The sequence below is a fragment of the Diuraphis noxia genome, unplaced genomic scaffold (assembly GCF_037042655.1).
Source record: "Diuraphis noxia isolate RWA-SAM2 unplaced genomic scaffold, SU_Dnox_SAM2 contig0003, whole genome shotgun sequence".
Lineage (NCBI taxonomy): Eukaryota > Metazoa > Arthropoda > Insecta > Hemiptera > Aphididae > Diuraphis > Diuraphis noxia.
In genome coordinates this window covers 53,884,817-53,907,316 of record NW_028301713.1, presented here as the reverse complement: position 1 = coordinate 53,907,316, position 22,500 = coordinate 53,884,817, and the positions used below count along the sequence as shown (strand labels likewise).

The following is a 22,500-nucleotide window of genomic DNA, read 5'->3' as shown; positions in this document are numbered from 1 at the left end:
GGATTCAATTTAAAAACTTGATATAATGACTGTTATCTTGAAGTGGACATCTTGAAGCTAGCTTATGTGTTTTAAAATGCCAGTACATGACCTGTTTAACTTATGAATTATATCCTTGCTACTAGGTATCTACTCTAATGCACCTATATAATATGATTCCACTGTTGTCTGTTATTGAAATAGACAAAAACAAATGAGCAACACCTTAGAATTTAGGTAACAAGAAAACATCATATTATTATAATACTAAAAATGCCCACATCAAATGGGTAAAAATAAATAATATTTAAAATATTGATTTAAATTTCAAATATTTTTACAACTTACATAAATGCTTCAATTTTTAATGTAAGCTCAATAGCTACATGTAATTTAATGTTTTAATCTGTGACCAGTGACTACTATACAATTGGCAAGACAATATAGCTAGTGCCAAATTCTAAGTTGCCTGAGGTATGAGCAAAAATAGTCATACCATAATTTTCACCTGAAATGATGGACAGGACTATTTGGAATAGGTAATCCTTGCAACTTAATACTAACAAAATTTAAGTTATTTAGTGATGAGATCAAAATATTGATTTATATGGTTCATTCTTACTTGAGCAAGGACTGATGCACTATAAAATCATCAAATATGCAAATATGCATTATTCATACTTAATCTATGTTAGTACTGTATTAGAAATGTGATAACTATGATTGTTTCAAAGATAATTGTTGATTGATTCATGATTTCTTTGAGTCACTAATGTGAATTAAAAATAAGGGTGATTTAACTAAACAATCAGAAAATTTAGTAACCGTATGAAACAAAATGAATAACTTGAAATTTTCGCAAAATGTCTAAACTAGATTTTTCTATACATTGCATAATTTTCAATATATTTTCTATTTTTGAGTTATTTATAGATATTCAAAATGTTTTCACATACATTATAGGACTTACTCATTATCAAGTGATAATTGACACCTACTTTATAGCAGAGCAGTACCATCCATATTATTTTTTATGTCAGTATATGTACTAAATCAGCGTTTCCCTACCATTTTCTCTCACGGTACACTAGCCCTAAACCATATTTAGCAGTAGCATACTTGACACTGACTTTTATAAAATGTCAGAGAAATTTTTTTTTTTTAATATTAGAATTAGGTTTTCATCATATTAATTAAAAAAGTTGCATTTCAGTAAATTACTAACAAATAATTCAAAATGGTGTGTTTATTTAGGTAAAGAAAACTCTTGTAGAATAATATTTTAATTAACTAAAAATATAAAATTTATTGATATGGAAAAACAGACATTACATTACGATTATTTTAGCTAATAAAATTTAGTTCAAGTAAGAAATTTGGGACTGGTTTGTCTTCATTATAAGTTTCTCCTTAAAGTGATATAGTTGAATAGTTTACAAGCACACCCTTATTATCAGAGTAAGATAATTGTTAAAATATTTTAACTTATTATTGAAATTGTAAGTAAGCCTATTATTAATCATGATATTTTGAGGCACAACTATTGAGGTTTCACAGCACAGCAATATGCCGTGGGATACTGATTAGGAAACACTGTACTAAATAGTTGTATTTTTCATAATATAATAATTTTATATATTTATAATGGTTTCAAGATTAAATGATGTAAACAATTTTTAATCATTAATTAGTTTCCTTTATTATATTTATTTTACATTAGAAATTAATAACAGTTCTTAAACATGCATAAGACCACATTATATTGGCTGGAATTTGTAACAAAATCAATGTGAATTTTTCATACAAATTTCATTATCAATAACTGAATATATTTTATACATTTATTTTGGTTTGTAAATAAAATAATGTAAACAATTATTTTTAATCATTAAATAGGTTTCTGTATTATTATTTTATATTATAACTTAATAACAATTTTTAAACATGCATAATATCACATTACTTTGGCTATGATTTGTAGCAAAATCAATGTTAATTTTCCATACAAATTTCATTATCAATAACCGGATCTTTGTCCATTTCTACCTGTTTAAAAAATAATAATAGTAACATCATTTAATTAGTATTTAGTATTCCCAAATTTGTGTTTTAAAACATTATAAATACTGATTAAAAGTAACTTGTTGTATGTCATTAAAACAGTACCATTGAGTTGTTGTAAGATTGAGAAATTATATGGAAAAACTGTTTTGGAATATGAAAGAACCAAGAAGACTACAGTAACAAAAAGATACATGATTTTCAAAAAAACAGACCCCGCTACAAAAACAATGGATTTTACAACAGTAATTGTGTGTAATGGTGATATTGAAAAAAACTTTTTCTCTAGATCAAAAAATATAGTTTATAACAACTAGGACTATGATCAGTTTTTAAGAAAATGTTGCAAACAAATGTGTTTCCTAATATATGGCAATATACTAGATCCTTACTACAGTTTATTATGTTATTATTAAACAATTTTTTTGATAATGTAGGCTATGCTTAAGCAGAGAGCAGTTTTTTTCAAATTTTAATTTTAAAACAAGTTACATGAATTTGAAAAAATTTAATTGATTTAAATTCTTAAAATCTTGTTTTAAAATTAAAATACAAAATGAAACTTTTTGCTTAAGAAGTTTTATATTATTCACTATAAATTCAATAATAAGTATATTCTTTTCAATAATAACTATAGATAATAAATTATATTAACTTAAGTAAAAATTTGATAGGTGTATATGCCAAATTACACATGTGTAAAAAAGAGATGACACATGTATGTACAAGAGGAAGTTACACCCGTATGTGTTGTCTCCGTCTTACAAGTGCGTAACATTACAAAAACTGTTTTGCGCGGGAAACAACCGAAAAAGATACAGTTATAACTAAGAAACAAAATTTTCACTACATAAAAAGGAGAATTTTGTCTGTGCAATATTGTTTTTATTTTTTCGATATCACTTATACAAAAAAAATTCTTATTGTTTTATAATATATTAATTTTGTGTTTTTTAAGCATGAATAACTTTTTTTGTAGTTCTGATATCGAAAAAATAAAAACAATATTGCACAGACAAAATTCTCTTTTTTATGTGGTAAACATTTCGTTTCTTAGTTATAACTGTAGCTTTCTCGGTTCTTTCTCGTGCGAAACAGTTTTTGCAATGTTACGTACTTGTAAGACAGAGACAACACATGCGGGTGAGACGTCCTCTTAAGAGGATGTCACACTCGTATTTTATGTCTCAGTCTTACAAAAGCGTAGCATAGCAAATTTACGTTCAGTAGTTCACGTTTTACTCTGTTAGCTTAAAAATTTGAATTAATAGACATATTATGAAACTTGATGGTAAGAATATATTTTTTTTTCTTATTGATAATAAGGCTTCAAAAATAAGGTCCTTAGCCTGCGGTAGGTTTACATTGTTGGTAAGAAAATTATGTGTTTTTTTGGAAGTATTTCTACGATTATTCAGTTTATAAGTGAGTTATGTGCATATCATAAATTGCAAAATAAAAATGCTCATCAAAAAAACTAACTTCAAACTGAAATAACATAAAAATATTTCCAACAAAACACAGATAATGTTCTTACCTGTTACCATCAAGTTTCATAATAAGTCTATTCACTCCAATTTTTAAGCTAATGGAATAAAATGTAAACGGCTAAGCGTAAATTTGCTATGTTACGCATTTGTAAGACGGAGACAACACATGTAGGTGTGGCGTCCTCTTAACAAACAATTTATGGACTTTTTAAATGATGTATTAATCAAGATATTTTATTAGACTTTATTTTCTAACCAATAAAAATCATTCTTAATACTAAAAAAATATAAATATATACAACTAACCTCAACCAAATTTTCTACTTCCATTTTATCACAATTAGGAGTACCATTTTTCTTCTTCTTAAATTTTCTATTTTTCTTTTTCAAACTTTGACTGTACTTAAATATGTCAACATAATTGGGTGGTCTATGTAATTGTAATAAATGATCATTGACAGGCTTTTGTAAGACATCAGGTATCATGAACGGTTTCAACCAAAGCATTAATGGGGTTTCACCTGGCGTGTACAAACTTTCTGGATAGTAAAAGTTAATACCATCTAATTCAATATTATCTGGAAAAAATTGACCTTTTTCCAAAATATGATGATATAGATCTCTAGTAACCATTCGCGGAGCCAGCTAAAACAAACATTTTAAAATCTTGTAATTATTGAGACTATATTTTATTATATTTAAATATTAAGTATTTTTACTTCAAAAGGGTAAAAATTTGTTGTTGATTTTTCGTTGATACCTGGTATTTCACTAAGTTTACTTTGTATAAAATAAAATCTGAATTCAGCCTAAATAAAAATAAAAGTATTTAACATTGTTATTTGGTATAAATACTACCAAAAACTTTAACATACATCAAAATCTGTATAAGGTACACCCATCCACTCAATAATGTCCAAAATGTAATATTTTTTTAACTTGAAACTATATACACAATCTAAAACAGTACGTTTACGATGAGATGGACAATTATTTGATGCACGGCATCCATAAGGAAACAATGATGAATAATAATTGAGAGTAGTTCCAAATTTGTTAACCGTCTTTGTTTTGTTCTGAAATTAAAATAAACAATAATTACATATTTTTTTCGTAACTATATGTTTGGTAAATGTGTTAAGTAAATCTCACATCTTGAGCAATAACACAACATCGTTTTCCTTCTGGACATAACACTGCAATCCAACTATCAATGTCTTCAGGTACTTCAAGCATCCATTCTGAATACATCATAGATGTTGCAAGTTCATATGCTTCATTAATTGGTACCACAGTTTCATTTCTTCTTTCATCAATTTCCTGTGATGATTAATTTTATATTATGTTTTCAATTAAACACCAACATATTGATAGTTGCATGATAAAAGGGGATAAGAGACATATATAAAGGTTTTCAGGAAGGCGAAAAAACTATTTTTATATAATTTAATAATTTATGCTATTTGTGTTTGGACCCCAGAAATATCGCTTTAATCTGTTTTTTAGACTTAATATATTATAACAGTCACTTGTTTTCTAAATTTAAAAATTTGATAACTCATGAAATGGTTTCACTGATGTACCAATGATACATTATGGTACATTTAAATCTCCACTAACCAATAATAACAAAAATGTCGCTTAGACTCTAATGTTCTTTGTAATATTTGTTGTGCAACCATCGATATAATTAAATATATAACTTGATATATTATACATGAACTAAATTAAATAGTCCCATAATATTTATAATTTTGTTACAATACCAGTAATCATAAGGTTATACTTTAAAAGTATAATAATGAATATTAACTAGGTATATAGAAAAAAAATAATATAACACACTTTACAGTTATTGATTTAAGAGAACATCACACATGCGTTTATTGTGCCTGTCTTACAAATATACGATATAGCAAATGTTTGTTCAATTGTATGCTGTTAGTTTTAGTATTACCATCTAACCTTTCATCAAATGTTTAGAAAAGAATGTTATATGTAATTAAATGTCGACCATTTTTTCTCAATATTTTAATTTTCAAGAAAAATATGGTATGTGAAATATCAAAAATTAAAATGATAATTTAACACAGTTCTTTATAGCAAGTATATATAATAATAATTAATGAAAAAGACTTTAATAGGTATTTTGTAATTATAGTGTTTATATCTAACTTACTTAATTAGTGTTGTAATTATAAATGTTAATACTAGGAGAACTAGAAAGGCTATTTCATAAGAATTTAATTAGGCATGTGCTTAAAAAATAAATTTGAATTTTTGTAAACTGTATCTTGTCTAGTTGTAAGACCAATAATATTATAATTTAATTTAAAGTTATACATTCTATAAATATACTTTTAGTCTTATATGACATTTTATCTGTTGGTAATATTATAAATTTGTTAGGTACTACTTATTTTGAATGAAACAACATACCATAAAAGTATTATCGGCATCATTTTTAATATTTCTTCTTTCATTAATTTGTTGATCTCGTTTTCTAAAATAAATAAAAAATATAATATTAAAAATTATTAAATTAAATACAATTTTAGCTATTATTAAGAACTTAAATTAGTATTTTATATTATAATATTAAGCATAGTAACTATAGTATCATATTGACAAGAATAAGGTACAGCTATTTAAGATGGAGATAACCAGAGATAATATTTTAAATCAGGGGCGTCATTTCAGGTTTTTTTTTCGGGTGTGCAATGTTTCAAGCAGGCCATTTTGAAATTTCACCAGGCCATATAAAAATAGATTAGATATACATACGTATATGTATATTATCGGATTATCCTGATTTCAATTATTTCTATACATTATAGACCAGTTATTACAATTTGATTTTAATCATATAAATAATTGTGCATTCGTGGCTCGTGCTTTATTTTAGGCTTCAGCAAGGCGCATGCCAATTGTAACATTCTAAAAGTAAGGGGTGCAACTGCACACCCTGCCACCTCCCAAATGACGCCCCTACTTTAAATACTTAAATAAAATATGTATAGATAATATTACCTCACCTCATTCAAAAATTACATTGTAAAAATTCCATAATAGATAACATCACAACGTTTTTTAGTATGTGTTTGTTGCACTCGGAATTTTTACGAAATTGAATATTTAAATTAAATAAAAAGTTAAGGAATATGATACAATATAAGTCACTTTATTTAATTCAAACAATGTAAATTATTAAAGAGACTTAAAACTTGTCACATTACCTATATAATAATATAGGTAATACGCTTGTCATTTTTAAACATTTAAACTTTATAGAGACCTAGGGTGTTCAATAACAAGGTACAACTAAAAACTATAAAGTAGAGACTTCCTTAATTTTTAATTTAAATTGTCTATTTTGGTTAAATAAGTTATTTTTTTTTATTTTAAACCATTTGTAAGCAATTAATTAGTGAAACAATATTTTAGTTTGATAAGAAATGAAATGAACTGATTTATATAAACCTTTAAAATAAAATATTACATTTTATAAAGGTGCATAATTTAGTCAGGCGTTATACTAGCATTAACGCCATTAACTAATTTGATGTTCAAACTAAATTCAAAATGCGATTTGTGTACATTCTAAATACTAATTAATAGGTAACAAACTTACATGAGTACAATTGAGTCAAGTTTATTAATGATTTCAATAAAACTTTTCAACATTGATGTTCCCATTTTAATTGATTTTCAAACATTCAGTTGTAGAAAAAATAGATATAGAATATAGTATATTACGATAGAAGACTCTTGAAGATTTAAAATTAATATAACTTATTTACTAAAAGTGGTTAGTTAGTAATCACAAAACAGGGACTATGTAGTAGGTAAGTATAACTGGAACTAAACTACTATATAAGTACACAGAAACAGAGTACAGAACTAAAGACGCCATATACTATTAAATTAGTAACAACTATGATACTAACTATACTAAAACTAAAGTACTAACTACCATAAAATATAAATTATTATCACTGTAGGGAATCAAAATTCACAATGTATACCATACTATAATATTATTAAGTTAAAGTCACTGTAGTCATTATACACTATAACCAGTTAGCTAATAAAAATTAAAAAGCAAATCGCAATGTTGACATAATATTATTGTACGAAAATTGTATTATCTGATGAATTGGAAAATTCCCAATTATCAAATCTATATATATACTAGTATCAAACATTGAGCCAACATGACTGGAAGAGTGGAAATACTGGAAATATAATATCTACTAAAGTCTAAGATAACAAAATCTTCATTGCAACAGGTAAAGAATAATAATATAGCAAATTTTTCATCTTTTAAGTTTTTATCAAGACAAAAATCCCACAAAACACGGAAGTCAATGCTGAGATAATATTGTTTAAATTTGGATATTAAATGTCAACAATAAAATGAATTATATTGTCACAGTGGGTAAACAAATGATATAAATGACCTATAAATGATTCAAATGACAGAAAATTTAAAGAGAGCTTAATATTTAAACATTGGAACTCAAAGTAAGTTTAAAATAGTAAATGTATTTTAAATTATCCAAATATTACACATAATATTAATTATTAAATTATTAAAGCTTAGTGAATAAGTACAGTATAATATAAATAAAATTAACTATATATTAACTACAATATTTTCATTAGCCATGTCAGTATAAAAGTAGGACTCAGATTTAAAAGCCTTAAGAATATCTAAAACACAGCCTTTCAAAAAATGCATACAATTTAAAATCCCTGAGAATTGCGTTAAAAAAAAAATGGGTAAAAATTAAATTAGTCAAATAACATTTGTAGAACACTGTACAATAAGAGCTTCTTTAATATTTTGAAATTACAATGATTATTTACCAATAAGCTTATTATTATTATTATTAGGTATAAACTGACATAAACTGAGATGATAGGAGATAACCAGATTATCTGATGTTACTTTGTTCAAAATTAAAATAATTTATAATATGTGATACAATGTTTATATTTGTATGAAGTCAATTATTTTAGTCATAACAAATGAAATATGTAAAAATGCCTCAAAAAAGTTTTGTAGTTACGACAGGAGCACTTGAAGTCTTAAAATACATTTGTAGCTAGGAAAGCATCATGTAAGACATTTCAAAAGTAAAGATGCGAAAGCATTGATATCAAGTCCTAATAATAAGTATAATTTATTTATCATGGTATTAGTATTACTATTTTAACCTAACACTATTACTTATTTGTTTTTTTTTTTTTTTTTTCATGAATATGTATTGATCTTTAACATCTGTGCACCCATTCATACTTGGAAAGTTTAATTATAATAAATATTAAATATATACAATTCATAAACTTGCATACTAACAAAATAAAATTGCAAACATTTTGCACCAATAAAAATTTTAATTCTAACTCTTGTCATGTAATAATATGATAAGATTTATATAAACTTAGGGTATGGTATTTTTAGCTCAAGAAGTGCTCAAAAGATATTCTCTTCAAAAATTATTTAAATTAATAACATACTATGTATATTTTATATTTTATCAATAAACATAGGAATATAGGGTGTATTTATTTATTAATTTATTAGTTATACAAGCTTAGCCCTTTTGATATTACAATATATATTTTTATATCAGAAATTTTACAATAAGAAAAAAGTAAATTAAATTTATACAGCTTAAATTAATATAAAATACATTTATCAGATGACAATAATAACTTATGCTGAATATATACATTAAAAATTTGGTTAATCGTTGAAGGAAGGCTCAGCATTAGCAAACGACATTAGGGGTCTTAAAGGCTCATTAGCCATATAGTTGGTGGTAGCATGCGAGACATAGAAGAGGGTCTTAGAGCGGGATGAAACAGGATGGAACTTTAATGGAGATTTGAGAGAGAAGGACTGGAGAATCTATATTATTCTTTAAGAGACCCGCAAGGAATTTAATACCAGCGATTCGGTCAAGGAGGCCATACCTAGATGAGTAGCAATCGGTGTATAATTATGAGGTGCACAAGGTATCTTAAGTACATGCCTAGCCGCATAGCATAGGAATCGGTGCTGAACACGCTCAATTTGCCTTGCATCATCTGCAGTATGAGGGTCCCATAATACAGCTCCATATTCTAAAATGGGCCGCACAAACGCACAGAAAAGTGTTTTTAATGACGATTCAAGCCGAAAGTTCTTTATTAACCAGATGACAATACTAAGAGTTTTCAAAGCTTTACAACACACGTACTTGATGTGAGCAGTTGGGTCAAGACTGCAGCTTAGCTTGAATCCAAGATCCATGACATAGTCCATAGTACAAATAACAGTTGCATTATTGATGAAGTATGGGGACATTATAGGAGAACGGGATCTAGTGAAGGTCATAATTTTGCATTTATCAAAATTAAGTGATAAACCTGAAGTGTTGAACTAATTTGAGAACCGATTTAGGTCGGATTAAAGTTTTGTGCAATCACTTGGCGTAGTTGTGTGCAGATATAACTTGATGTCAACAGCAAAACACAGAAATTGACAGTGATGTAGCATACAATGGAGGTTGTTGTTTATAAATAACAAAAACAATATTGGCGACAGATGACTCCTTTGAGGGACACCCGACGAAGTTGAGAAAAAATTAGGCTTAACATCAACAACTTTAAGGGCCAGTTGTACAGTCTCTGATTAAAGTTAACCGGAGTTTAATTGACCGAATTTGCACGGTTAAATATCTGTTATCAGCTGATTAAGCTGGGATAGAATTAACGGTTGGTTATTGATGGAGAAGTGCAAAATGATTTGTATCCATATTATAGAATTTGTAAGTGAGCAGTATGCTACATTTGAGATAAATGTTAGTGCATTCTCACATTCGATTACTGTATCCTAATTTAGTACTTATTAGCTATGGACCTATAGTTACAATCTAATTATAATATTATGTGCTAGTAAAATTAACTTTTGAACTTACTGTTTTTGTACTTCTAAAGTTTCTTGTCTTCGCTTAACTTGTTGAAACTTCAATTTAATGTAAATAGGGCAAGCTTTTGCACTAACAGTTTCATAAGTCGAAAATCTATGTTCCATGTCAAATTAATCTAAACAGTTGGAAGTGAATTTATTAATTTTTAAATTCTTTCTACTAAAATGGTGTTAGGTAGTTCAATGATAAATCTATTTTATGGTTGCTGATGGTATTTACAAGTTAAAAGTATAACATAATATAAGAGTAATAAACATACCTTAAGAATTTGTTAACATTAATAATACAAGTTTGAGTTAATTCGAAACTCAATTTTAATAGTCAATTTTATTTATACTTTAAATGTAAGTCACTTTTTTACAATCGATAAAAACCACAAACCTACCAACTACCACATAAATATTAGTTAATAGTTATAATTAATAACTTAAAATAAAATTATTAGTTCAAAAATTCAAATCCTTTGAAATATAACTTTATAGTTTATAATGTTTATATTATATTATCTATTAATGAATATGGTTTAAACCAAATCGCGGCGGCGCGGCTTGCGGCTATATTATAACAATTTTATATACTGAACTTAGAAACAGTTTCTGTTCTAATTATTGATAAGAAAATCATTTCAGTTGTTGACGTTTCTAGGTTCATTCTTTTTAAATTCTCTAGCTTCAAAAACGTGTCGTCTTGACTCTTGAGCCTTTTATTCAATTTTTTTTTCACCTAAAACAAGTTTTTTTAGTTTCCTCATCTCAATTTTTAAATCAATCATCAAAAGTGAGTAGAAAATTTAATAATTAGATGACAGAATATCGTTTTTTGATCAGAGAGGAGGAGGTCTCTAATGTTTAGGCATCTTCTGAAATTTTGTAATATTGTGAGCCTAAAAGTAAAGCCTCTGTGTCGTTGTCTGTATTTTAAGATTTTAACTATTGTTAATAGTTATTAAATCAAATTCATTAAAAAAAAAAAATTTTGATTAAGAGGATGTTAATACAATACTCCATCTTACTAACTCCTAAAATATGTCCTTGTTCCATAATATGTTCAAATGACCAATTATATAAAAAATTGTATGCTTTATTTTAATACGTAAGAAATGTATGCATGTATATTTAACTATGTATGTATATTGTATAATTTAAAAAAGTATGTACAAATGTATATATTTACTATATTATTTAAAATATCTGTCGATCAAAGTTTGTTTTTTTGCGTCAAGTACTCCCATGACCATATTTTTATATGAATAATGCTGCTCAAAATTGGTTATTACATGGATAGCCGGTGTATAATATGTTAACTGACCAATTGTCCAATTTCAAATAACTGATGTGATGTTTCAATAATTTGATTTATTCTCAATGTTCTAATATACAGTTGGTCTATACTGGTACATTTTGTTTTAATTACGCGATTGTATCAATTATCTATGTTTCTAATAATCGGCTTCTACTGTATATATAATAATAATAGTAACTACATAATAACAATTTTAAAATCGTTATTACTTATTAAAAATGAATTTATCTTAAAAATTCTTTATTTGGTAGACCTTGAATTATGTTCTTAGGTATGTACAAGTTTTATAATAAGTAACTTCAGTATTCACTCTTATACTAAAAATTACTGAGTAAAATTTATTTTTCTGAATATACAATTTGGTATGTTTTGTATTATTCAGACTGAGAATATTATGCAGTATTACTGTACAACAATACTGTTAATGATAAAATTGTTCCTTGTTAATACATAATATAACATTCAACATTTTTTATTGGCAGGTTCAGAGTACAGACCATTGTTGAGATAATTTGGGACTTTGTGACTCGAAATGGTCAAAATTAATAATTGGAATTATTAATTTTACTATTTACAAATAAAAAATAGCTTCAAATATTTATTTTAATTTGCTAATAAACTAATTAACAATAATTTAAGTAGTAGCCATATGTCATACTTTTTTGTATTTATTATTATTATTATATATTAGTATACATTTATCTAAAGAAATTAAATTAATACTTACACATTCATAAATCATAATAATTTACTCACTTAAATATCCATGTTAGGACTGTGCCTAAATAAGGAAGAGGGCCTAAAAATACTTAAGGCACCAATTGATATTTAGATCTGAACACGGCTATAATGGTAAAAGATATCTTTTTATAGAAATAAACTCCATTACATGATAAATTATTTAAATATTTACTTTATTGCATCAGTTATGTTTCTTATAAACTTGACTATTTTTTTAGATAAAATGTCGTTGGAGATTTTAGCTCAAGAAAAAGTATGGCTCGATAAATCAAAATATGCCGATGCAGAACGTGTGTATTATGAAAAACTATCGAAGGTAACTGTTTTTTTTTTTAATATTCTGCTTAATATAACACATCTACCTATTTGTCTATTATAACTGTATATTATACCCAATCGCTTATAATGCATTGATTTTTTCATTCTATTTCTTTAATATTGGGATATTGTTTTACATACTATATTTTTAATCAATATTTTATTGGTGGATAATTTTTGGTTACAGTTATTATGATTATCTTTACTGGAAGATCCTACTGATAAAAACCTTAATTGTGTATTGAAATCATGCTTTTTGAACTTAAATGTTAAATTGGCTGTTTTAAAATATTAATGTTTATTCTATTGTCATATACTGGGTGATTCATGCATCACTCATACATGCTCACCCACTTTTTTTCTTTAATGCAGTTATTCAAATCTGATTTTTGGAATCTTTAAATATACCCAAAGACCATATTTTCAAATTCTTAAGAATTTTTGTACTACTTAAAGGAATGCCCTTTGGCATTTCAAACTTCTGTTTTTTAAATGAGAACCCATCTTTTTTACTGTATAAATTATTTAGTAGATAATTTTTTTTTAAATGTTGATGTACTTAATTTAAAATTTGAATGAATAGTTTCTTAGTTATTAAATTGTTTGTACTATAGATAATAGTCCTTTAAAATTATTTTACAAAAGTATAAAATACATGTACTATCAGAACTTTATTTATGATAATTGGGTCATTTTTACAAAATATTTATGTTGATAGATTAATATTCATGAGTCATGACTAATATTTCCAAATCTACTATAAGCCTAAACCATGGACCTTTTATCCTTGGAACACTGTTAAATAACTATAAAATTACTTATTAGAATTTTAATTTCAATAATTCAAAATTCTCAAAAAATTATCCACTAAATAATTTAGATTAAAGAAAGGGGGGGGGTTCTCATTTGAAAAAAAAGAAGTTTATATCGCCATAAGGCACTCTTTAAGTGGTACAAAAAATCTCTAGAATTTGAAAATATGGTCTTAGAGTATATTTAAAAATTCCAAAAATCAAATTTTGAATAACTGCATTATTAAAGAAAAAAGGAGGTGAGCATGCTTGGTGAATTACCCTATATACATATTAAATTAATTTTTTATATTGCCATTTCTAATACATCATTGTAATATTTTATAAATTAATATTAAAGTTAAGACTTGTAATTAATTCTGTTATTACAATTAACTTTTAGAATAAGGTGGACAAAACTATTACTAGTGGGGCTAATTCACATGCTACAAAAATATCAGTAAGTGCATGTTTTAAAATTGCATGTCTATTAATGGAGCTCTCAAATACATAGTAAGGCATAGTAAGGCACTGAGCATCTAGTAGTCTGGTTACACTGCAGAGCCTGTAACATCTTTTTTTTTGTGATTACTTTATTGCTTGGAATACATTTTTGCTACGAGCAATTAATTGAGTTACAATTTCGAGATTCTAAATTGTGATTTTCTTCTGCTGTATTCTTCATAACTCATTCCGCTTTCTTTGTGATTATTAAGTTAATATTGCCTACATGGTTATGCGTGCCAAATTTCAAAATAGTAATTATTTTTTTGTCAGATGTTATTAATCCATTGCATAAGCTTTTGTTAATACATACCTATTAGATTCCTATTTGAATTTTTTTTGTATATAATATTGTTAAAAATTTGTAATTTTTTTAAATTTAACTTTCCATTATTGATATGTCTACATACTATAAACACTATAAATTGTTACTCTGTATAGTGTGTAAAACATAACATATAACATTTTTTTTAATACATGTATTAAATTTGATATAATGTATAATTGAATAAGGTATTTAATTTAAGACAAAATATCATTTAACATTTTAACGCTACAATTTAGTTAATTTTAAATTTAAATACCTACTAATAATTAATAATTATATAATTTGATTTCGAATTCGCTAATAGATGAGCGCCCCCTCATAAAAACACCCCCTTCAGAATAAAAGATGCCCACAAGGGGGTGGTAGCGCCCACGTTGGGAATCACTGTACTAACTCCTGGAGATCAAATATCACATTTTAATATTTGTGTAATAAAAGTCTCATCTCATTGAAAAAAAAAGATTAAATGAATGCTTTAAGTCTGATAGTGTGATAGGCTAGTTGTTATTAATCCCTGGAATAATATAATTTATTAAAGACACAAGCATGTTCCTGCTGGGTGTATCCATTGATCACAAGGCTTTAGAATATGAGTGATACAAATCTAGCTGATTTCATAGATAAATTTAATTTGCATTTGTTGATCAACAATTTAAAATTATCACAGAAAAATGTTTGAAATGTGAAAATAATATCTATTTTGTATAAAGCTTACTTTAAAATATATATGTGTTGCATAGATATAAAAAAAAATTGTTAATTAATTTTTTTTTTAATTTGGTACAAATATTTAATGCTGATTATCAAGGTTCAGATTTTATAGCACTATAAACAACTAAAATATTTATTATAGTATCACCTAACTCCTAAATAATCTTAATATACGCACTATAATATGCACTAAAAACATGAAAAATAGCAACAGTAAAAATGTATTCTGTTAACAATTTAAAAAAATATATGTACAAATATAATATGACAGAATTTATTACACAAAATATATACATAAGAATAGAACAATTTCTTGAGAGTTATAATTGTTTACTATTTGATAAACTAATTTGTTGGGTTACATTATAATAAATTTTAATATGAACAAAAATGTGTTTATTTACATTTTTCCGATGGATTCAAACAAAATATAATTAAAATAAACTACATTCAAGAAAATTCAAAATAAAACATTATTTAATGAAAATTAGCAAAATAAATAGCACTATATAATTTCATATTTAGATTCTGTGATGTATAAAACAAATTTATAGCTCACTCAGCTATTTTTATCATTATCCTATAATAATTAGCAAATGCTATAAAATCCAAGCTCTGCTTATTATAAACCTCATGCTTTAAAGGTTTTTGTGCATATTTTGTAATTTTTAATCAGCCTGTTTGCATCATATTTCAAATTTTTTAAGCGTTTATAATTCTGATCTCCACTTATAATATTAGTTATACTTTCTACAGAAAGTTTTTTGTCTTTCAAAAAAAAACCTGCAAACTTTTTATGGATGGCAAAAGCGTAGACTATTATTATTTTTAAACAATTTAAATTATTATATTACACTATTCTAAAAATAAACTATGTTATTACCAACATTATTTTGTGTTTCGGTTTGTTTTCTTTAATAATTGTTTTTGTATCTGAAGACAGCAAATTCCCAAAAGGTACATTCCCTCTAACCAAGGGAACAAGAATGAGTGTACCAACACTTTTCACTCCGTTATATTATAAACATTTTATAATTTTGATATTCAAAGAAAAATTATTTTTCCAAGAAATGAAAATAATTTTGGCCTTTTGGTAGTTTCTTAAACTTTCAAATTAATTCTGAAACTTGTCTTTTTAAAATTCCTTGTTTTATTTTAAATCTGTAGTAATAAGTAATAAAATCAAGTAATAATAAACATAATAAATAAATAGTAAATACTTTAAAGTACAACATTTCATACAGTTAAAATTTGGCAATTAATGAAATTCTAGAGATGAATACCAGTATTATATGATACAAACTAATCACTAATATAATAATAATGATATGCTTGTTAAAAAATCTTCAAATATCAAGTGTATAATGATATGTAAAGTTATGTCGAGTTTGTCTAGTTAAATTAGTTGTTAAAATAAATAAAGTTTCTATTATTATGTTAGTTTTATTTTTGGGGTTGTAAATATTCGTTGATTAGTTGTAATACTTGCTAAATTTCAAATAATTGCTATAATGCTTAAATTAAAGTTATCCATTTAATTTTATTGCTTTACGTTATTTTTTTTTTTATATATACATTTTATGTTACAAGAGTAGAAATAGTAGATCATATTTATAATTAAAACATAGAGATATAATGTAGTTAAATATTAGCACCTATTACTTTATAATAAGTTAATGCTACTTTAATTACTTTATATGTAGTAGAATATTGGTTTTATTTTAATAGAAAACCAGTTGTATGGCCCCTGGCAAGAAAGTGCTGTTAGCTGAAATTGAAAAGGCTCGTCAAATTTTACGCGAGAAAGTTCTAAATGTAAGACAAACTCGTTAAAAATATATGAACTATTCATACTTAATACATATGGCCAAACTAACATATTGGAATATATATATATCATATATTTATCATTTTCATATTGTATTATTTTGTAGAAGATTTTAATTTAGCTTTTGAGAGAGATTTTGTTTAAATTTTTGATTCTGAATATTTTTGAGTATTACAAAAATGTTTAACAACATAATTTTTGATCCTTATAATATGCCTTGTATAAATATTGGTTTTATTTAGGAGTTAAAATGACACATGTGCTGAAGTATAATATTTAATTAAAAATATCTTCAATAAAAATTAAGTGAGAAGTGTAATTAACTTTTAGTAGTTAAAAATAAGAACACATTTTTAAATAATTTACTTATTAAAATTACTAAAGTGTTTGTTTAAAATATTGTGTAAAGAATGTTCAGACAAATATCATTGGATGAAATCTCTCATAATCAATTTTAAATGGCTTATAAATTAAATTTTTAAATAAAAATTACTAAAAATTATTATTATTATTTTAGATTGATAATTGTGAATCATCTGCAATTTGTTCAAGAGATATTGAAAGTTCCAATACAATAAATGGTAATTTATCACAATTTAATTGTATACATAAATATATGCATTTTTTATAATTTATAATTTTTATTAAATTATGTTATAGCTATCTCTGATTTGAAAAATGCTTTTCAAAAGTTGGAAATTCGTGTTAGTGCGTTGGAAGGAAAACCTTCAACTGTGAGTATTTCTTAAATTAAATCTAATTTCTATTTACTTATTGTAGAACTTCAAACGAAAATTCTGGATTAACTTGGTACAACATAAGTCCCTAAATGCATAAAACCAGCTTCTAATAATATTAAAATTAAAATTAGTTAGGAAAATATACTCATAAGTAGGGAACGGATTTAAATGCTCTAAAAAACAAGAAAAATGCCTTAAAAAAATACGATTTTATGACTTAATATCAAAAAATGCACTAAAAAAATGCCCTAAAAAACTTTAAAAATGGGTTTTTATTCAATAAAAACAAAATTTTGTATTCAAAACTTATAAAAAAACACATTATTATGAAAAATCTAATAAAAAATATTTAAATACAATACAACCTTAATTAATTAACTTTAGATAAATAGTTTATCGTTTCTTATCTTTATCTTAATGTAGGTAATAATCTGTTGTAACTTTTATGTATATATTTTGTGTCTACACGTGTCAACAATAATTTCATAATTTCGTAACATAATACACATTTAGGTAGGTATTTTAATTTTTTTTTAGAATGAATGTGGAAAAAGTGTTGAAAAAATGACTTAAAAACCACAAAATGCACTAGAAATTTCAAAAAATGCTCTAAAAATGCATTAAAGTCTTAAAAATGCAAAATAAAAGTTACATTTTTTAATTCTTTGGTGTATGAAATTAACTTTTTGCTTGGAAACCAATGTTTTCGGACATTCAGAAAAAAATGCAATTTCTAAATGTATTTTAGTATAGAGCAAGTAATTATGACTCATTTAAAAACAATTTAGTAACCTTAATATTTTATTAGTAGTTTTGGGGAATTGGGATAGTATGTGAATCAATATTAAATACTTTAATAGAAGTAGTTATCTTAATAAAAACAATTGTAATCTAATGTCTTAATATCATCAATTGTAATTTTGTACTGGATAGCTGGTAACTAATGGAGTGGAGAGATGTACACAATAGGGATATAAGGTGTTTACACTTTTTTTTTTAAATTCGACTTTATTTTGAAAAAGTACAATATAAATTTTGTACAATAAGTAATATTAATAATATACAAATAGTTGACAAATTGATATACATATAAGGAAGAAATCACACATTTGTGACACATCTTGATATTTTTTAAACGCGGCACAAGTTCCTTTTTGAGGCATCTAATTGAATTACCGGGAAATGTTAGTAAAGCTTATTTGCTGATTAGTTTGTTAGAATTATCCTATTAGCATAAAGTGGAAAAATAGAAGATTGCAGCTGTTTATTTTTTATGAACGATGATTTTAGGTTGAAATTTAAAAAAAAACTCGGGTGTACCAGTGATTAGACGTTTATTGATGTTTTGGTAAGCTTGTGCAGTTCTTTTATTTGAATTTTTGCATAGCTCTAGATTATGATGCCATATGTTCATATTGGTTGAAGAAGAGATTTGTATAGAACGATTTTGATATTTATTAGTTAGATATGTTAATTAAATGGAGTGGCCTTACAAATGGAGTCTGGTATTTACCTTCTTACACTTGTCTTTAAGGTGAAGAAACTATATATAGCGCCAGTATAATACTCACAAATTTTACCTCTCCTAATTTAGTGTTATTGTTTTCTATTCATACTAATACATCATCATAACTGATTTATGTTTTAGAATTCATCAAGTAATTCAAGCTCATTGAATCAAGGTATTTAAAATATAATATAATTACATTTTATGAGATTTATATTATTGACATAACATTTTTTTTGCACTAAGATATTGAACAATTACAAAGTCTTATGGTACAGTTAGAAGCTCGTGTTGCATCATTGGAAACCAAAAAAGCAGCACAGTCTCCTAAACCGGAAGAAAAAGAAACACCTAAAAAAAATGACAAGGAAGATGATGATGTTGATTTGTTTGGATCAGAATCTGAAGTAAATATTTTTACATTAATTATTTTAAAGACTTATTTTTCGATTTTACGTGTTAATTATATTCAGGTTGTAAAATAATATTGTCTGGAATGTTTTGTGATTTAGTCTGATTTTGAAATCATATATTTATTTAAATTAATAGTTTAAGTTTCATAAAAACTTAATTTGAAGATTTTTTATATTGTTTGAAAAAAGTTATAATAGGATTCCTTTTCAAAAATTCTTTCAAATTCAATTATATAGCTTTTGAAATTCACTAACAGGTAGACAAAATTATGATACTTATATAAAATAAATTAGCTTAATTTACTATAGTGTTCTATTCTATTCTAAAAGTCTGATTTTTGGGAAAAAGTTATTTCAAAAAAATCCTCTCACACTTAATAGAGTATAGTTAATTAAATATGTTGATAGAAGTTTACTGTAACTTATGTCACTTCAAGAGATAATAGTATGTTGTTTTAAATCTATATTCAGGGCTAGGCTTAAGCTTAATCCTGGTAATATTAATTTTGAATAATGATATAACTTTATGATTTTGCCGTCTATTTTGTGTGATAATTATATGATAAATATTTTATAAATATTACTTTTAGGAAGAATCTGAAGAGGCAGCCAAACTTAAAGCCCAGAGGGTAGCTGAATATTCTGCTCGAAAATCTAAGAGTAAGCATATATACATCTAGTATATATTTATTGATTCTAGAACTTCTTATACTTATAGTATTATATTTTTAAAAATGTTTAGAGCCAACTCTTATCGCTAAGTCAAATATTATATTGGATGTTAAACCATGGGATGATGAAACTGATATGAAAGAATTAGAAAAGGCAGTACGTCAAGTCACAACTGACGGCTTACTATGGGGAGCATGTAAGTTAAATATAGATTAGTTTATTTTTGTATACATTTTTATCAATCACTATTTCTAAGATTTCTTTTCTCTTCAAAAATCATTTGCTTTTATTTTATTGTATTTAATCATGTTAATCAAAAGATTATTATTTGTTTTTGACTTACTAGCAGTGGGACCAATTTACACACAACTACCATAATTATTAAAACACCAAATAGATTAATACCACTAAAACTGAATTGAGACATTTATGTGCACTTTGTATCTTAATAATACAAACTTTCCCATGTGTATAACTTTGTTTTTTCATCACTTTAATAATTTAATTATTCAGCTATAATTTATAAAAAATTATTATATTAGCCATAACTAAATAAATTTAAATTTAAATAAAGAAAACTTAATTTGTAAAATTTAAAAGTTTAAAATTAGGGACTATTTTACCTTACTTGCCTCCTTGGTGAAGGATAAGGAGTTGTTGTAACATTATATCTGAAAAAAATTATAAATAATGTTTCAGAATTTGGTTGAAACTATTAACTAAAATTCAATCGTTTCTGTCAAAAGAATAATAGAAAAAAAATAGTTAATATTTTTCCTATGGATTAAATATATAAATTGGAGTATATGAATTTGTTAGTAAATGTTAATATATTATATTTTCTTGTATTATTTAAATTATGATAATTAATGCATAAGCTCAAAAATAATAATGCATTAAACATTGTTGAAGTTGCTAATAATATGATAAAAAATTCAATTTTTTTTTTTATAAGACCTGAAACTTCAAATTACATTTATTATTTCAGCTAAACTGGTTCCATTAGCTTATGGGATACATAAGCTTCAGATCAGTTGTGTTGTTGAAGATGAAAAAGTATCAATTGATTGGTTGCAAGAGACATTACAAGAAATTGAAGATTATGTACGTAATATGCTAAAAGTCTTATATTATATAAATTATGATTTGGTAAATTGAATCATAATTCACGATATAATATATGTTTCAATTATTATTAGTGATGTTATGAACTGTTTGTTTTTGAACTAATATTCACTTTTGATGTTTTATTTTGTTTCTAAAATAAAATATATTAACTAATAAAACTAATAACATATGATAATTTAGTTCAAAATTTAAACTAAATAATTTAATTTCTACACTCAATTTTTTTAAGAATGATAATAAATTATTTGTTCTGCTATTATTTTTGTCTTATTAAATAACACGTTGGGTGCTTTTTGGTTTTTAATGCTTACATAATTTGTTACATAAACAACAAATTTACCACCACACTGGTCATGAAAGCATTGCCATTGTTGACTTTTTGGCAATAAAGTCACTCAACGTTTTATTTAATCATTAGTTGGTTGTAAAATGTAAAATTTACTTTAAACTCATTTAAGCTTGAATTTTTGAAATTCTATTTTGGTTAGATCTTAGATATTAAATTTTAATAGTTCAATTTATGAATAAAACATAATAATATTAAAAAAAATCAATTTAGTTTTGGTTTAAATAAAACATTTAAAGTTTGATTTATACTCTATTTGGAATAAGAAATGTTAAAAATTGCAGACTTTTGTGTTTGGGCATGACTTTGTTTTGTAACCTTGCCTCGCACGCTAGTGTTTATGAGAAAAGTATCTGACCACAGCACTACAAAAGCTGGTTGTTTTTATTGACGTTTTTTTTATTCCAAATAGAAAATGGACTAAATTAAAAATGTTTGGTTCAGATTTATTGATCTCAAAAATTAGGGTTTCTTTGCAACATCACTAATATTTTTATAGTATAACAGTAACATTATGTATTATTTCTACAACTATTCTTATTTTGTTTTTAGATACAAAGTGTTGACATTGCTGCTTTCAACAAAATTTAAGATCGAAAATGATTTTGATTTACTTAAAACATCTTAAATAACTAATAAAAATTTGAATCATAAAAAACCA

At 25.2% G+C, this 22,500-nt stretch overlaps 2 protein-coding genes across 7 annotated transcripts; one reads left to right on the top strand and one right to left on the bottom strand.

The window, feature by feature from the left end:
- Positions 1-1,652: 1,652 nt before the first annotated feature.
- Positions 1,653-10,996, bottom strand: Snup (snurportin-1). Of its 3 annotated transcripts, XM_089222703.1 has the most exons (8): positions 10,770-10,996; positions 10,499-10,625; positions 5,970-6,033; positions 4,683-4,850; positions 4,406-4,606; positions 4,250-4,339; positions 3,837-4,175; positions 1,653-2,025 (listed from the first exon to the last, which is right to left on the bottom strand). In XM_089222703.1, the coding sequence occupies exons 2-8, from the start codon at positions 10,612-10,614 to the stop codon at positions 1,972-1,974; spliced, it is 1,032 nt and encodes a 343-aa protein (XP_089078829.1). In that variant the 5' UTR covers positions 10,615-10,625; positions 10,770-10,996; the 3' UTR covers positions 1,653-1,971. The 3 variants fall into 3 exon arrangements, with proteins under 3 accessions (XP_089078829.1, XP_089078828.1, XP_089078830.1); XM_089222702.1 differs by lacking the exons at positions 10,499-10,625; positions 10,770-10,996 and adding an exon at positions 9,779-10,374; XM_089222704.1 differs by lacking the exons at positions 10,499-10,625; positions 10,770-10,996 and adding an exon at positions 7,162-7,582.
- A 151-nt stretch (positions 10,997-11,147) lies between these two features.
- On the top strand, positions 11,148-22,500 carry eEF1delta (elongation factor 1-delta). 4 transcript variants are annotated; one of them, XM_089222705.1, is made up of 12 exons: positions 11,148-11,287; positions 12,772-12,869; positions 14,066-14,122; positions 16,934-17,020; positions 17,551-17,614; positions 17,694-17,767; positions 19,422-19,455; positions 19,527-19,687; positions 20,284-20,353; positions 20,436-20,561; positions 21,354-21,469; positions 22,392-22,500. In XM_089222705.1, exons 2-12 carry the CDS (start codon positions 12,777-12,779, stop codon positions 22,428-22,430), a joined length of 921 nt encoding a protein of 306 aa, XP_089078831.1. In that variant the 5' UTR covers positions 11,148-11,287; positions 12,772-12,776; the 3' UTR covers positions 22,431-22,500. The 4 variants fall into 4 exon arrangements, with proteins under 4 accessions (XP_089078831.1, XP_089078832.1, XP_089078833.1 ...); XM_089222706.1 differs by lacking the exon at positions 14,066-14,122; XM_089222707.1 differs by lacking the exon at positions 16,934-17,020.